The following is a 17532-nucleotide window of genomic DNA, read 5'->3' on the forward strand; positions in this document are numbered from 1 at the left end:
TAGGCCTGACGGAGCCCCATCTCCAGAGAAAGCAGCCTGTACCTTTGACTTCCCCACCTTCTCCCACAGGAAGGAGACGGCGTGGACGGCCACTGTCGCCCGAGGCCCTCCCTACGGCTCACCGCCGCCTCCTCCACACTGCTGCCCCAGAGAAGGCAGCCGGGAGAACGCCCGGAGTGCAAACCCTGTTTGACGTGTGTGTCCGAGGCACAAACAGGGCGAGCCCCAGGAGGGTCTGCACTGGTGCCAGGCAGCAGGCAGGCAGCAGGCGGGCAGCGGCCCCCCGGCCCTGGCCCCACACGGCCACTGGAGAACCGACCCACGGGAGGGCCTTCACGGGGACTCCCGGGACAAACCCGGCGCCTGACCCACCACCCAGGTCCTCCCCTCGACAAGGCTGCAACAAATCTAAAAGCTAAAAAAAAAAAAGAAAAAGAAAAAATGCACGGAGAGAAAGACAGAAAACACAGACCAGTCCAGGGTCAGAGGAAGGAACAGCACCTTTTATTTAAGATTTACAGAAAAAGTGAGCACGTTTCCACTTGGAGATATTCCTAAGTTAACAAAGTCTGGTTTGAGGAAATAAACACGGAGTACATATTTTTGAATGGAAATATAAATGTTCAAGACACACAGGAGGCGCGTTTTCTGCCGGGCTCTAAGATACACGTACAGCAGCAGACCTCACAACAGTGCAGTCCGTGGCGGGTGGGGAGGGTCCGCTGGCATCCCAGCGCGCCCCTGCCCGGGCCAGAGGCCGCCCGAGGCCCCCCGCGCGCCGGCCAGGGTCTGACGCGCGAGGGCGGAGCGCAGGCCGGGGTTGACGCACGAGGGCGGGGCGGGGCGGGGCGGGCGGCACCGGCTCCGGCTGCAGCTCCACCTCCGGGGCACCAGGGCCGGGCTTACTCGGAGACACATTCACCTGCACGGTCCCAACACAGTCCCAACTCTCAGGCTACGACCTCTAGGGAGGCCTCCACATCCGACAGGAGGCCCCGGGAGAGACGCCCAGGGCCGGGCGGGGGCGCAGCTGCCCCCCACGCACACCCGCTACCTACGCGCCCCGCGGCCCGCGGCGGCAGGGACACGCTCCTGCAGGCTGGCGCGGTCTCCGGAGCGTGCCAGGGCCTTGTCAGCGAGACACCAACGGACACGTGCGCCTAGGGAACAGGCGACCCGACTGCTAGAAGCGACTCGGGACTCCCAGCAGGCCCTACGCTCGGACAGTGTTACACAGTGAGGTTCACATCTTTAACAAACATCCCTTCACAAGGGGACACTACATCAGTTTAGATACAATTACAGACCTTGAGCAACACAGTTCCATAACCGACATCACGTTTTTGTTCGAGTTGCGCTTTTGTAAAGGGGAATCAGATCACCAGACGCACGTTCACAGAGGGTGGGGTTGACAAATGATGCAACGCCTGTGCCTGGGAGCTTTAATAAGCTTAAAACCAAAAGACTAATCTCAAACAGGTCTTCCAAGTTGACATCACAGTGAAGTATCAGGGTGGAATGAAAATAATTCGTTAGTCATTCATCACCTGAAGTGCTACAATGCAAACAAAAGTTATTGGACATGTGTTACAGCGACCGTTCCTGGCTGCCCCAAGCCCGGGTCTGAGTCGGGAGAGCACAGCCTGGCCCTGTCCTCACACCATCTGACCAGGCGGCCCCCAGAACCCCAACAGCCCCCGGAGGCGCCCCAGCAGGTCGTGGGGCTGCTGCTCCACATTCAAGGCCGGCCCTCGTCACAGGTGAAAACGAGTCTCTACAACGTCCTGTGAACCCAGCGTGGTCCCAGCTGCGTCCCCAGCCGCTGCCACCTGCAGAGTGGGCTGGGGAGGGCCGCTGGGGAGGCCCCGCTGGCGGCTGTCAGCAGAGGCTGAGCCACCGAGCCCTCCCCACTGTTGCCCCCCATCCACTTCAGTCATTTCTGCAAGGTTCAAGATGCCCTGAATAAGCGGTTAGCACACGCTTCCAAACACGCACTAAAGAATAATGCGAAAGACCCCACACCTACACCAAGGCCAGAGAGAACCGTACACGTGGACCTAACACGGTTAGCTGCCTGTGGGAGATGGTCAACCTCTCGTCACTGGCAAGTCAACCAGTAGTAACTTCTACTATTCTAGGTGAAACAGCAAAAACAGTACTTAAGAGGGTGAAAATCAACTTTACTGACCAAAAACCTAAAATATACAGGAGTCAACATACTTCTTGGGAAAAACAATGAAAACCAATCACAAGTTTGACAGCACTTTGAGAAGCCTTTTGTAATAAGACAGTAGTATTTCAACTCTTTTAGCAAAAAAACTGTAATTTAGCTTCATAATCTAATAGATAAACTGGGTCCTCAGAAATTACTTCTGTTCACAGATTTTTAAAAGCTGAGGTGATAAAACTATTGATTTTAAAAGCATAAACGCTAGTTTCACACTGAGTCAAGGCAGCTCTCATCCAGTCTGACACACGTGCATCCCTACCGAACAAGCTGAGCAGTGCACTGACAGGTGAAGGACGCGCCTCAGAAGCGGGAGCCGGACGGCTAGGAAAGCAAGGCAATCCAGTCAACTCGCGAAGCCACAGTGACCGTGTCCGCCGCCCCCTCTCCTCCGGGGAAGGGCTGCTCTCTTGCCCAGCTGGGCCACACTCCCCTGCCCGAGCCCTCCAGAAGTGCCCGCCAAGCTGGCACTGCCTGACCAACAGAGGACACGCCACACTTAAAGCGCTCACACCGCTACTGAAAGGGACAAAGTCCCAGCACTCCGTCTGCCACAGCGGGGCCAACGTCCACTCACAGCCATCTTTGGGGAGAGAACCCTAATTTTAAGCTCATACGTGGGCACCTTTTATGTTTCTGGATCTAGATACTAACCGACAGCCTGAGTTTTCTTCTTTACACCATCTCTGAGACTCGCTGGGCGTGAGAGCTGCCCCGGTCTGGCCAGGCTCACGCGCTCCCGGTCCTGCGCCGAGGCGAGCAGCTGGGCCCAGAGACCCAGGGGTGGCAGGCCTCCCCCTCCTCCACCCTTCCTCCGCTGTGTCCAGCTGCTCCCATCCAAGACCTGACCACCAGACCTTTTCAACTGGCCACCCTTGTCCCCCATCCTGGACCTGAAGCACTCCGCCCGGAACATTCCTATGGTTCTGCATGGACTTCCATGAAGACCACAGCGCTGGGCCTCCCAGAGACCACTTGGGGGGCAGTCTAACCCCCAAGCCTGTGGGGTGGGGGTGGGGCGGACACGCCGAGCGCGAGACACCCTCTGCTGGGTGTTTACTCTCAGCTGGGAGGCACAGCGACGCGAGATGCTGGAGAGTGAGATGCAACCTCCCCTGACCCTCACGAGGACGCCTCACAGAAAGGCAGCGAGGCGAGGCAGCCTGTGGATGCCGGGGCCGCTGCGCTACAGTCTCAGGGCCCCTGCGTTTCTGGAATGGCCACCACCTCAACTTCTGGACATCCAGACACACATCCACCTATGGCCTCCTACTCTGCCAACACAGGTGTGGCGAGTGGAAGGGGTGGTCACGGCAGGGTACGCAGTGTAACCAGATTCACCTCAGCAACAGGCAGAAACAAACAGCAGAACTGACTTCAGGAGTGAGGACCGCCCACGTCACACAGCACGCCGTCCACCTGCACTCCTGCACACACTACTGCTCATCTCTAAGCCCTCTCCAACCTGGAGCCCCTTCCACTCAGCTCCTCCAGAAGCCAGAACGCCCTCTGGGGAGCTCGGCTCCCCCAGCACCCCAAAGTGAGACGCCACTGTGTCCGGAGCAGAACGATGCAGACACAGCTGCCCTTCCCACTGGCCACCCTCCCGACGTCCCAGCCTCTCTGCCCAGCCGAGGCTCTCCGTGTGGCCTCACGCCTGCTCTGCGCACCCTCCCCACTCCGCTGATGCAGACTGCGTGCTGCTCGTGGGGCACACTGAGTCCTCCCCATCAGAGGAAGGCTCGTCCGTGGCCGACTGTGGTGGCAGCTGGTGGGCTGGCCACAACTCAAACTTCCTCAAGCTATCATCTCACACGAGCCTCTTAACTCTGGTCACAGGCCTTCCACGGGGGAGTTTTACTCTGGGTAGTGGCTTTTTGGACTAGGTCATGTTTACCCTGCTGTTTTTTGACATTTTACAATTTAGTGACTGGTTTTGGGGAATCCTCCACCGTTCCTCTAGGAGCCACGTGACCGCGACCATCCTGGAGGCCCACGTCCCGCTATGTCCGAGCAGGGTCACCGGCCAGCCGCAGGCAGCGCCGGAAGCGGGGCCATGCCCAGCACGTGCCGCCTCTGGGTCTACTTTAGCCCCATGAGCATCGTGCAGTCCCAAGGACCACTTTGCATGCCAAAGCAAAATGTATACTTTTGGATAAAAATGGAATGATGATGGTTTTATTGTTTTTATTGTTATAACCATTATTGTCACAATAGCGAACCACTAAGTCCTTGCAAGGCGCCAGGCAGCCCGAGCGCTTTACATGCGGTACATCACTTAATGGTTTAGAATACAAGTGTCAGTGAGAAACTCGCGTTAAACGTAAAACACATCTGAAGCGTCTACTCAGCTTGAGTCGAGTGCTACGCGCCTGGTAGCATGAAGAGCCCCCCGCCTCTGTGAGCTGATGGGCACGGAGGCCTCTCCCCACCATGCAGACACATGGGCCCCTGGGGCACACCAGGTGGCCACCCAAGACTGAGACATTTAATGTGATGGCTCATGTTCTACAAAAGCAACCGAGGGAGAGGTGGGTGTGAGTAACCTGGTGACGGGACTCCTGGAGAACCGCTGCTGCAGCAGGAGGCTGAGCGGCTCACGGCGACAGTGCAGGCGGCGGCTCCACACGCCCACTACACCTGGCGCCACAGCAAAGCTGCTCAGTGAGAAAGGCAGAACCAAAAGCCTGCCTGCCTTTTATGCTGGAGGTTAGTTTGCTATCTACAGGGCTGGGCACACTCCATCAGCAATGGCAGCAGCCACCAGGACTCTCAAGTGTGCTGCCTGTTCTTTGTGTTGAAGGTACAGATGCTGACATTTTTTTCAATAAAAATTCAGAAAGTTATGAACTAGAGAAGAAAAACGACCTCTAACAGAGTGAACCCCTTCAGTGTCCTGTCCTTGTCTCAGGCCCAGGACAGCCCCTGACCAAGGGCACCCTTTCGACCACTGGATATGAACGTGTTTCTGTTATGAGATGAATGTGACTGGTTAAATGGCCTTGATTAGGTATCTTACCTTGGTCTTAAAATTTATGTTTTCTTCATTGTATGTGTTATTAATACCAGTAAAAACAGATTATCACACATCTTCCGTAACTGCCTGTGAAAGGAGTACCACTGAGTGTGCATGACGACACGCCGCCTGCAGCAGACATCTCGGAAAATTACGTCATGTTAAGTGCAGCACAGAGCAGCCGAGTTCAAATCCAGCTTGGCTGATGTGGCTCCCACAAAAGCTGTTACCATGAAGGCGAAAAAAATAAGAATTTGCTCTACTAAGGGAATAAGAAACGAAATTACAAAACACTCATATCCCATTAACTCTTCCCAGGCCTCTGCCATGCAAGCGCGTGACTCCCATCTGTCCTCCTCGCAGACGCAGCGCTGCCACGGAAGGACCACTCTGCCGTGAGCTTGACTGGCCACACACCCCTGTTTGAGAGGTGTTCAGACCGCAGCATGACCTGCAACACCTGCAGATACCAACCCTGTGAAAGTGCCTTATTCTAACAATGGCAGTGAAAGGAGAAACTACAAACATGCAAAGGGCACGTGACCCACCCCGCACGGGGCCAGGCGAGCCCTGCCAATAGCAGCCCAGTGGTCACCCACGGCCTACTGGAACCGGAGCTGGTTGTTTAGAGGGTTTCTTCTCACACTACACTGCCTCTCGTGCTCAAAAAAGGCACTTAGCCTGGCAGACACTGTGGCCGCACAATGGAGTGCAGTGGTGTTAACACAGACACAGACGAGCCTTCTAGCTCACCTAAAGTGAGTTTTAATAAACAATACAATTCTGTAAAAATGAATGCGAGATTTATATATGCTGCACAGAAGTGGCTAACAGAAAAAGCCTGGTAATCTAAACGTTTTTATGTGAGAGACAGAGCGCACACTGTGGAATCTATGTATCACCTTCAAAATGCAGAACGGTGTCTGCGTGTATCATCTCAATGTATTTAATACATGATATATAGGTATTCAATAACCTATCTACTTCTGAAGTTCCAAAAAATTAAAAATCAATTAAGTCTAATGACTGTAAAATGCTCCATCAGTCTTCCCAAGCTGAGACCAGATGTCTCAGCCAGGGAGACAAGGATCGCCCTGGTCCGAAGCAACCCGGGGCCCCGATGGACGTCCTCCCCTCCGCCCACCGGCCTGGGGCGCTGCTCCAGGTCCGCACCTCTGACCCACATGCCTCATGACAAGGAACAGGAGACGAGACCTCGGTGGCCTCGTGAGTTTCTGTTGATGGTATCTGTCAACAGTAGAACTAAAAAAACTCTACCAAATAAGTGAGCCAAAGTATGGAACCAGAAAAATTCATTAAAAAGTTCTTTACCAAAATAGCTAACTGAAGAGAAACGGTCTACAGAACTGAAGCTTATGCTCCTCTTCTTCACAACTGCAGATCACCTTTCACTTAGCGTTAGGATACTTGGACAAGAAATACAGGAAAAAGCTTTGTACGGAGCCTGCCTTTTCACGTGTCAGTCAGCTCCAGGGGCCCAGAGAGGCAGGCTACTGCCACGTCTGGAGAAAGACTGCGTCACCTGCGCTGGCTCAACGACAGGGAGCCACACAGGCCTGCGGGCACCGTCCCAGCCCTGCACTCCCCCGGCTGCCCACCAGCCTGAATGCACGCAGAGCCCTCGCCCCAGAAGGCCTGCCCACCTCTAATGGGCACGGGCACCAGAGTGTCCCCAGCACAGCCCGCGCTGGAGGCCACGTCAGCAGTGCCCCCTGCTGACCTGCCTGCTGCCTCAGAGCCCTGTGCCAAACAGCCCACAGTGAGCGTCTCTTCAAAGACGTTCTAGAGACAGGACTCACGTCCACCACGAGGAAAGGACCACAGGGACCAAGGTAACTGCATGCTTCTACCTGAAAATAAGCTCCTTGGGCAGTCCTGAAACTGGGAATCCCAAACTCCCTCTGCACAAAAAAAGACCAGACCTCCATCTGGAGGCTGCCTCCGTTTTGCTTTTGGTCACACAGAGAGGCAGGCTTGATGGTGCTCGTGGTGCCGCAGCCCACGGGTGTGAGAGCCTCCAGCAGCTCTGTCCACAGTGCAGACCACCAGGCCCACAAAGGAGGGCCACGGCCACGGCAGTCCTGACTCACCTCACCATCAAGCACTGAAGAACACTCCAAGCTAAGTATGAAGCTGGAGGCCCGCGGCCACGGACGCACAGGGCCTGGGCACAGCGGCCCGCCCTCCTGGGGGTGGCTGCCCTAGGCCCACGGGGTCAGGTCAGGCCCGTGTGGAACATCACAGACCAACATCTTGAAGACAGGTTCCAAGCACAATGAAATGCACCCGTCCTGAAGTGCAGCCACACACGTGCACCACACGCCGGGCGTGCTTCCACATGGAGCACACGCAGCCCACAGAACCTATCTCCCACTATCAGCTCTGACCTCTACCCCACTTCAACGTGGGCAACTACACAGCCTCCGTGTGAGTGCGTGCTGACCACCCTCATTAAGATTTTACCTCGTTCTCAGTTAAGGACGCGGAAGGAGACGAGCTTTTGCTAAAGGTGAGGGTGGTGGCGGCCGCTGCGGGGGCCCGGTGGCGCTTCTTCAGGGGCTTGCAGGCATCAGACAGGTGTTTCGTGGCTGTAAGATAATTTTGGTTTATAAAATAAAGTTTGAAACCTTAAACCTTCAATCTCCTTCCTGCTTTCAAAGTACCCCTTTAATAACCGAATTTCTAAAGATGAATTTTCTGGGCATTAACTCTTCGCTATAGGACGATGAGGGCTGGCGAGCTGGGTGGTGAACGGCCCGAAGCTCAGCCTGGGCCTCGCCAGCCCACCCACGCCTGGTGCCAGCGCCCTTGCCCGTTTCTCTGCAGCCAAGCCCCGACAGATCATCTCCCCTACAAGCAGCTCAGAACATCCCTGAGCACAGGGCAGTCAGGGTAACCACAGTACCACTCTCACACTCAAAAGTATCCACTCCATCAGCAAATGTCCACTCTGTTCAAACTACTTACAAATACCCGTTTTGCTTTTGTAAAAAAAGTCTGTTCAATTAACTTTTAAAAACCAGTATAGTTCTTTATGGAAAATAAGGAAAAGAGTCACTTTCAATCTTCTCTTACTCTGAATTTTATTTTCCTTTTAAATTAAGATTTGGAGATGGTAAGTATTCTTCAGACAGATACATCAAAAACATAATTAATGAAAAGGTTAAAAAAAAGTGGTGTGGTGGCCTGTTCCCCTTTATTGCTTTGACAGCTATTTTCCCCAAATATTTTAAGCTAGTTTTTTCAACACATAAAACAGAGATAATTAGTCATCACTTTCACTGTAGCAAATACACATGGAGAACTCGGTACTAAACACAGTGGAATTTACCGCAACAACTCGTACCATCAAGTCACAAGCCTTGACATTTCTGATTTGAATCACTTTTCAAGTATAACTTGAAACTGAAGACAATAAAGCCGGGTAGAAGTCAGAAGAGCAACTTGGGTGAGCAGCAGCCGAGCACTGCAGCGACTTCCCACCAAAGCAAGGACCCTGTCGGCACGGGCGCCTCCTCCCAGCTCAGCCTGCAGGCCCGGCCTCCCGCTCACCCGCCGCCCGCGCCCGCAGGGAGGCTCCCTGAGGACGGGGCCGGTGCTGCACCCCCAGCCCGCGGGCCTGGCAGCTGTGCTGACCGCATTACCTGCCTGGCTCTTCAGCGAGGACGCTGCCTCAAGGGCCTTGCACGAGGTCGTGCGGGCTGTTTTGTCAGTGATCGTCTCTCTCTGTTACAAAAAAAACGAGAGAAAGGGAAGAAGGAGGGAAGAACAAAGAAAAAGCAAAGAATGAAAGAAAGTCTCCAATGGGAACCAACACGGGGCTGGAAAGCCGTACCGCAGAAACGCTCCTGGGGACACGGGCTCCGCACAGCCGTCCTGCAGCTGCACATCGACCCCTCTCCATTCACAGGGGCCAATCTGCCCCCCCGGCCACCCCACGCACATGGAGAGCCTCCCGTGGGGCCTCCTCGGTGCACTGCCCACCCTGCCCTCAGACTGGAGCGGACTGACTCAGAGGCAGCCACCCTCCTGCTTGAGGCCAAGCCCGGGATAACTCCACCCTCTCTCTCACTGATGGTTTCCAGTTCTGAGACCAGCTCCAGATAAAGCTCACACACAGAGACCATGAAAAAGCACATTTCACAATGGAATAGCAAAAAAGAATGAACATGCGTCTAGTGTTCAAATTCAAACACTGTGGTCTGGACAGCACTGTGGCGCCGCTGCCCCAGGCCACCTGCCGCCCAGGAGGCTGCCGATTCCTGGGCACACCGCCTGGGGCCCAGCGACAGGCACAGCACACAGCACGCGCCCTGGCCACCCGTGCTCAGGGCACACTGGGGATGACGCGCGATGCGGCTCAGTGAGCTTCGTACAAACCGAACCAGCACCACCACTCTTCTCAAAATCATGCACTATTTCCTGAGCTACTAGTTAGTAAATTTCTATCTAGCTACTTCATATGAATTTTGATATTTCAAATGTCTGGGGTCACACTTTTAGGTAAATGATTTACACGAAGATTCCAAAGCAACCAGTGTCTGCATGGCGGCCAGTAAAGGACCACTTCCAAGGCAGCAGCCGGAGGAGACCCTCAGCCCAGGCCCCGGTCACTGGACACAGGCGGCTCAGCGCGGGGGTCACCTGGCTCATTAGCTGGCTCACTGCTGGAGCCGACAAGGGCCCTGGAACAACGCTCTCCGGGCCAGAAGAACAGGGCGGGACCTGACTGCTCCCCTGAACTGCAAATACACCTTTAAAAAAATAAGGCAGATGATGGGGTGGCTACACTTCTGTGTTTGAGCAACATATGAGGTTTATTTTCCATTCTTTGAAATAAAGCAATTAAAAAAAAAAAGGCAATAAAAAGAACAACTTCTCAATTCACATCAGTGAAAGACAGTTTGGGAAATTCCCTGGCAGTCCGCTGGTTCTTCCACTGCAGGGGCCTGGGTTCAATCCGTGGTCAGGGACTAAGATCTCACATCCCACCACAAAAAGACCCCACAAGGCGCACAGCACAGTCAAAAAAGACAGGTTGCAGCGGCACTCAGAGCGATGAGTCCGAGTCCAGCCAGCCTGGAAGAGCCGCCCCTAGATATGCACGCGCTCGGCCGTGAGGCACGAAGCCTCATCTCGCTTCGTGACGACACGACCCAGGTCCGTCACAGAGGGCCCGGCAAAGCCCGCGTGCTCCTCACACACGGGCACCAACGCCGGGCACACAGGCCCGGCTCCCTGAGTCCCTGAGCCTCGGTCAGCTCCGTGTTCCTGCAGGCCCAGGCCAGCCCTGCCCTGGACACCACCGGCCCCTGCTAGAGCAGGTCCTGGGGCTGCCTTTGCATCGGTGCCTTCTTGGCGCATCAAACTGGTCTGCACAGCCCGCTTAGTATCCCTAATCACACAAACAATTGTATGCATTACTCATAAATGGGATGGGTTCATAAAACCTATTTATAATGGATATTTCAACCTCTTGAAAAATAACATAGATAGTGGACTTTGACGTTCACCTGTCAACTCAGTATTTACACACAGACTGATATAGTCTTCACTGAAGAGTCACTTTAAACACGCGATTCTGCTGACTCAGAAACACCCAGTGGTACTCAGTGTTCAGACCTGCTAAATCCCCTGGCAGACAAACCCGTGCTCTGCTCAGCGGCCTCCGGGAAGGAGCTCCCCAAGGACCCCCCACGGCCCGGCCCGGCGCGATTACCTTCCGCAGGCCGTGCCTGTCAGTCCTGAGCCTCTTCCTGGGAGCCTCCTCAACTTCAGCGTCTCCGCTCAGGCCCTGTGTCCTCTTCGTGTGGCTCCTTTTCTTCCCATTTAAGTTACCTTGGGATGAGGATGGGGAAGCTGACGTGAAACCCTCCCACAAGCCGCCCCGGGGGCGCCAAGCAGCCGCTCAGCGCGCGCAGGTGCAGGTCCGGCTGTGACGGGCCCCCCGAAACCCTGCTCGTTTCCGGGCCCCAGGATCACAGGTGGAGCTCTGGGCACGTCCCACATGGCGAGCAGAAGCCCCGATCGCGCCCAGGGGCGAGCACCCTGCTATCGTTACACAGCGTGAATGTACCCAGGATTTTCACAAAATCCTTCGCTTATGTTCAAAGACTAGTGGAATTTAAGTCGAACTTAAAAAATATAAACGACTTGCTACTTTTAACACATTTCCTTAAAGAGGCATCTTAAGGAAAACGCTCCACGTCCATCTGCAAACTAAGCACTTTCTAAGCACATCACAAACTAAGCACATTTGTGGACTGTGCACATTAGGTGTCCCCAGGGAGACCACCTGACCCAAAACTTAAGGGGTCCAAACAGCATTGACAGAAAGGCAAGACGTAAGCTAAGAGTACAGGTCTAGAGAGAGGGCTGATCTGAGCACGCCAAGGTCTATTCAATGCAAACCCAGGACCTGCCTGTGCAGGACCGCATTACAGAGGTTCAGGGTTTCCTCCTGGGCTGTGCGCCTCCCACCAGCATCCCGTGGGAGGGCGCTGTCGCCCTCAAGCCCTGCCGGGGCCGCAGGGTGCAGTGGCCAGAGGCTCAGGCCCCTGCGTCCGGAGGCCCTGCTCAACGTACAGGCCCGACAGTGCTCGCGGAGAGCCACGCTGGAGCGCTGGCCTCTCCAGCGCTGGACCCAGACCGGCTGAACTGGCCAGAGTGGCCTCCACTGAGCTCTGGGCCAGCACAGCACCAGGTGGCCTCAGGGAACACCAGGAGAGGCCCACAGAGCCGTGGCTGGTGGGGCCCACCGAGCTGCTGCCTGACCGTAACCAGCAAGGACCAAGGTTGGCCTGAGCTGCCAGGACCCCCTCAGGACCTGCATGCCAGGCAGAGAGCCCCCAGGGAGGTGAAGTCACTGTCCTTCCCCTCGCCAGGTCGTCTCTCACAGAAACAAGCAGGAGGGGCACCTGTGAGCCCGGCACTGACAGGCCGGGACCACAGGCACCGCATCCTGGGCGTCAGCCCCGCGGCCCCTGCGGGAGGGCTCGAGGCTGGCAGAACAAACACACCAGACATCCCAGGGGCAGGGACCGCACCTGCCAATCACTCAGGCGGTCCTCGGTGACAGAGCGGACAATCAGGTCACACTCTTCAGGGGTGAGGAGACTCTGGCTTCAATAAAGCCCACCTATTCTTACATCAGCAGTCACTGAAAAGGGACCCTTTCCTAGATTTACATACTGATGAACTATCTGGTAAACTTTCTGCTTTTTAAAAAAAATACACAAATCCTAAACACCCTGCTATTCTGAATTATAGCATTTGCAACCAGCCCTGCACACACGAGTGAAGTTTCCTACTGGTGTCACTGGACGGTGCGTGGGGTCGAGAGTCCGCCAGCCAGGGTGGGGTCACTGGGGCACACGGGAGGGCGGCGCCCTCCTCCTGAGCTGGCCTCCGGCCCCCACGCGCACGCCCTGCACCTGGCCTCTCCAAAGTGCCTCAGGGGCGAGCCTCAAGAGATGTAGGCCTCTTCTCCATTTTCAACTGACGCCCAAACACGCCTACTTATGTCCACATCGTGGGCGTCAGTCCCCACCATGGGCGTCCAGCACGCGGATGGCACGGCTGAGGCTGTCACGTGTCCCCAAGCTCAGTGTGAAGCCCCCCTCCTATCAGTGCCCGGGGCGAAGGGGCACCATGTTTTTTCACAATGACAACCAGAGGCTGCCCACACCCACTGCCAGGCCATGGCCAGCCTCCTCACCCGGTGAGCTTCCAAGCCCACAGCCCTGCCCCCAGGAGTGTGAGGGGCGGGAGCAGGACCTGCCAGGAGGCCTGACCCCGGCCCGTCAGGCGTGCCCCCGGCCCTGGAGGCCACACGGGCTGCCTGCCTCCCTCACACGTCCACCACGTGGCTCTGGCGACACCACGCTCAGGTGGCTTTATCGCGACCGCGGCACGCTGGGCAGGCCTGGCAGAGGATGCGGGCACAGAGGCGCCGTTACCAGAGTCTTCCTCGGACTGAGGAGGAGCCACGAGCGCAAACTTGGTGTGATAGCGCGCCTTCTGCTTCTCATTCAGCATGTTCCACTGCGACGCGAGCAGCTCCTCGATCTCCTCGGCAGAGGCGTCCGGGTGCTCAGCAACCACCTGCGGGCACAGGAGAGGGTAGGAAGAACCACGGGCACACTCATCTCCACGTCCTGGAACCTCGTCCCAGAAGAGCTCCAAAGGAAAGCGGCGTCTCCCTGCCGTCGTAACCCACTGAAATCGGGGCTGGTGGGAGTGAGCCAACTGTATCTGTATAAACGCAGGAAATGATAAATGATGAAAGAGAAGAGTGCACTTTCCCCACATCAGCCGACGACGGGCGCCTTACGACTTCCCAGTGCCCTGCAGAAGCCGGCAGCAGGGTCGCAGAGCACTCTGGCCCTGCAGGGCCCCGGGGAGCCCCTTCCCAAGGCCTTCAGGAGCCCCCACCCGCACTGTGCGCCCCGGGCGGGGAGGAGGCCCCGCCGCCCGGTGACGAGGGGTGGGGCGGGTGGGCAGGGCCACGGCCCCTCCACCCCGCGGGCCCCACTCTGCTCCTCAGAGGTTCCGTGCGTGTCTGTGCGCCCCATGCTGAGGACCACACGAGAGGCCACTCACTGCGGCCAGAGCAGCCCCAGCCCACCTGGTACGGACAGCTCAGGAGCCGAGAACTGACTGCACACTATTAAGCGCTGACACTGACCGGGTGTCCCTGGCAGGCCGGCTGCCAGGCCTCGCCACAGGTCAGTGAAGCGAAGCCTGCCCACTCTGCCCACGGGCTCACGAGGACGCCACCCCGCACAGCTGCCACAGGAGCGACGGCATCGGTCAAGCTGGTGCCAGTCTGCTACCCCTGCCGCCCTGCACCCCCCACCGCTGTGGGGCCCGGCCACGCGAGAAGGGGTCACCGTGCCAGCCTCACCAAACACGGTTGCTAGTGAAAACTACTGGCAGTGGGCCTGAAGTGTGGTGCGCGCTCCACAGTGACCACCGCCCTGCTGGAATAAATGACCTCAGACACACAAGGATTCACAAAACCAGCAGTCACAACCTCCCCAGCGAGCCAGCCACGTGGGGCAGGTGGCCAGGCCGGGAGCGCAGCGGGCGGAGTCCGAGAGCGGGGTGAGGAGGGAGCCACTGGGCAGAGCCCGGCCCGGGCCACATGCCCTTAGGGAGGAGGCGGGCAGCGAAGGCAGGCCCCACCCGGAGCTGGGAAGGCAGCAGTCGTCCCGGAGGAAGACCTCTACAGCCTGGTCAAGACCAAGTTCAGCGGGAGCAGGCTCCAGAAGATGCCTCAGGAAGGGCTCAACCATACACTGACGGACTCGGGGAACTGAAGGGCTGCCGACAAGCTCGATGGGAGGCGGCAACACTGGCCTGCCCTCGCCGCCCGCGGAGCAGCAGCAGAGCACACAGCCCGCCGCCCCTGCCCTCAGCCTCCTCCCAGCCTGCTCTGCCCCCCAGGCCCTGCCCTCTCTGCTCCCTCCAGACCTTCTAGAGGAAGGAGGGCGCCCCCCATGAGCATCTCAGGCCGGGGAGCCTCCCTGAGGGTCTCACCCCCGGAGCCGGGCAGCCCATCAGCCCCTGAGACAGTGCCCACCCGCCCTCCGAGGCTCCTGCCCACGCACGTCCCCCCACTGCAGAGGCCAGCGGGCGGCTTCAGGGTGCCCCTCCCGGCGAGGCTCGGCCCCCTGCTGCCTGGGTCCCTGCATGGTCAGCAGGGCGGAGCACTCCCTGGCCCTCCTCAGCACCCAGACAGGCAACAAGGGCGGGGTCTGCAGCTCGTGTCCCCTCGCCCAGCCCCTCCATCACAGTCATGGAAACCTTCCCCTCCTTGGAAAAAGGAAACATGGAAAGCCAGGTACCCACGAGCCCACAGCACAACTCGAGACCCCAGAAGTCCCTTGGAGAGGCTCTCCCGTCCTCGGCCTCCACACATGTGTACCCTGGAGAGCCTCCTGCTGTCTCAGACTCACAAAAACACTCCAGGGGCCCCCAAGACTTCGTGTCCAGGGTGTGGAGGGCCTCCGCCCTGGCCCGGGGACCACCTGCTGGGGGGCTGGCCTCCTGCTGTGATGGGGACCCCCCCGGCCACACACACACACACACACACACACACACACACCTACTGGAGAGGCCACCCGGCGAGGAACGGAGGCCCCGTGGGCACCAGGATGTGGCACCTTGGGGAGGGTTCTCGGCCCCAGTCCAGCCCTCAGGTGACGCAGCCCCATCAGGCTGACATCTGAAAGCGACCTCACAAGAGACGCTGAGGCGGAACCGCCTGGCCAAGCTGCTCCCGAAGTCCCGACCCACAGCCTGAGGCTGTCAGTGCAGGTGCCTGTTTCAGGCCCCTGCGCTCAGAGGTGACCTGTTACAAAGCAACAGGCGCCCAACACAAATGTGCAAAGAACCGAGGCAGAAGCACCGCCACCCTCTAAAGCAGCTGTAAAAACCAGGGCAGATAAAGTGGGAAAATACCCTTTAAAAATCAGAAACTGTGCTGAAAACATCTGCTAATAAAACTGCTCCTGGGGACTCGCAGGTAGCCCAGAGGTTCAGAATCCACCTTCCAATGCAGGGGCAGGGGCTCAGTCCCCGGGGACTCGGCCGGTGGTCTGGCGGCTCAGAACCTGCCATCCAGCGCAGGGGCCAGGGGCTCAGGCCCCGGTCTGGGCGCTGAGGCCCCGCAGGCCACAGGGCAGCTAAGCCCGAGCAGCACAACTACTGAGCGTGCACCACAGCCAGGGACGCCCACGCACAACTCAGGCCCCACACGGCCAAACAAGCAGATCCAAGCGCCACGGACACTGGCGCCCTAAGCCAACGCTCCTCGCGGGAGGCCTGGAAGCCACGTGCGGGCGCCGCCCGGCTGCTGGGGGCCACGCCCCCGGCCTAGTCCCGGCAGGAGCCTCGGCCCTGGGGACCCGCGTCCTGCACGCTCCTGTCCCTGGCCTCAGGGGGAGCTGGACTCGGGGAGTCCTTAGCCCAGGAGCTGGACTCCAGGAGGAGCCAGGGCTGCACGGCCAACCCGAGCCTGCTGTACAAAGACTAACGGGCACAGCGTGTAACAAAGAACGAAAGCCAATGCAAGGAGCACGGCCTCTTCTTCACCTGCAAGAACAAAGTTGGAAATTGCTTTTTTAAAAAAGCAGCAAGTGGCGACCAGATGTCCTTGATGGGCACAGTGACTCCAGAAAAGGAGACTCCACCCACTCCATTCCTCCAGGGCCGGCCACTGGTTCATTAACAACCAAATAAAAACCACCCTGGGGTGCACGGCCACTCTCCACAGGAAAAGAGCACCTAGAAAAAACCACCCTGGGGTGCACGGCCCCTCTCCACAGGAAAAGAGCACCTAGAAAAGCCAGATCCTTCTACAGGCTGCAGTCAGCAGTTTGGTGCACTCAAGACCAGCGTCACTCACTACAGAAGCAGCGCAGCACACCTGCAGGGACCGGCAGCACCGCGCTGACAGCGCCAGGCCCCACCCGCAGGAGGGCAGGCCCGCGGCCCACCGGCAGAGGCAGGCCAGGCGGGCGTCTGGGTCTGCCGCGGGCCTGACTGTAGCCGCGCACCTGCAGTCTGGGCTGAGGGTGCACTAGGGTGCCCACAGCAAAGCTCTGGAGGGACGCTCAGACCAGAAAGGCTGTGCAGGGAGCTGCAGGGCTCCCTCACAGGAGCTGCAGGGCTGCGCCCATCGGCACCTGCTGGAGTGGTCGGCCTGCTTGCTCTCAGCACATACCTTAGTGCCAGAAGAGTTGACTAAGAGCAATTTGGGTCCCCACAGCAAAAAGGGTGTCCTCTGGAAAGCAGCCTGAGGTCTCCCTCATAAACTCAGATGAGTGCACATTCTAGGGAGATGCAGACTGGGAAGCGGCGCAAGCACAGCTGGGGGGCAGGCTGTCACGGCGGCACCGCCTGGCACCTGAGCAGGCACAGGTCTGGATACGCCCAGCCTCTGTGGACAGAGGCGGGAGGCAGGGAGGCACAAGCGGGCAGCGGGCGAGCAGGCTACACTTTCACGCTTCGGCGATGGGATCTGAGGGTCCCTATCCTGGACGTGCAGCAAGGCCACCTTCACGACTGAGGAACGCTGCAGGAGCGGACCACAGCCTGCCGGGCCTGCCAGAACGTCTTACAGCTTTGAACATTGTGCTAGGGCGAAATTTCTCTAGGGCAAATCCCTAGGGGTGAAATTTTAAGACAAAAAGAACACGCATCTTCAGGCTCACTAGGTACTGCCAATTTTCTCTTGAAACTAGATGTAAGCAATGACCCTCCA

At 57.7% G+C, this 17532-nt stretch overlaps 1 protein-coding gene across 6 annotated transcripts in view; it reads right to left on the bottom strand.

Annotated features, from left to right (window-relative positions):
* The window catches only part of NSD2 (nuclear receptor binding SET domain protein 2), a 76960-nt gene that overhangs the window by 11351 nt on the left and 48077 nt on the right, over positions 1-17532 (bottom strand). For 4 of the 6 annotated variants that reach the window (XM_055589274.1, XM_055589273.1, XM_055589275.1 and 1 more), the window contains 4 exons: positions 13223-13367; positions 10984-11102; positions 8909-8990; positions 7728-7852 (listed from right to left, as the gene is read on the bottom strand). In XM_055589274.1, coding sequence (XP_055445249.1) covers positions 7728-7852; positions 8909-8990; positions 10984-11102; positions 13223-13367 — 471 coding nt within the window. Of the gene's footprint in view, positions 1-48; positions 5467-7727; positions 7853-8908; positions 8991-10983; positions 11103-13222; positions 13368-17532 lie in introns of those variants that run through there. The other 2 variants (XM_055589279.1, XM_055589277.1) reach the window with 2 other exon arrangements.

This window comes from Bubalus kerabau, chromosome 7, assembly GCF_029407905.1.
Source record: "Bubalus kerabau isolate K-KA32 ecotype Philippines breed swamp buffalo chromosome 7, PCC_UOA_SB_1v2, whole genome shotgun sequence".
NCBI classification, from domain to species: domain Eukaryota; kingdom Metazoa; phylum Chordata; class Mammalia; order Artiodactyla; family Bovidae; genus Bubalus; species Bubalus kerabau.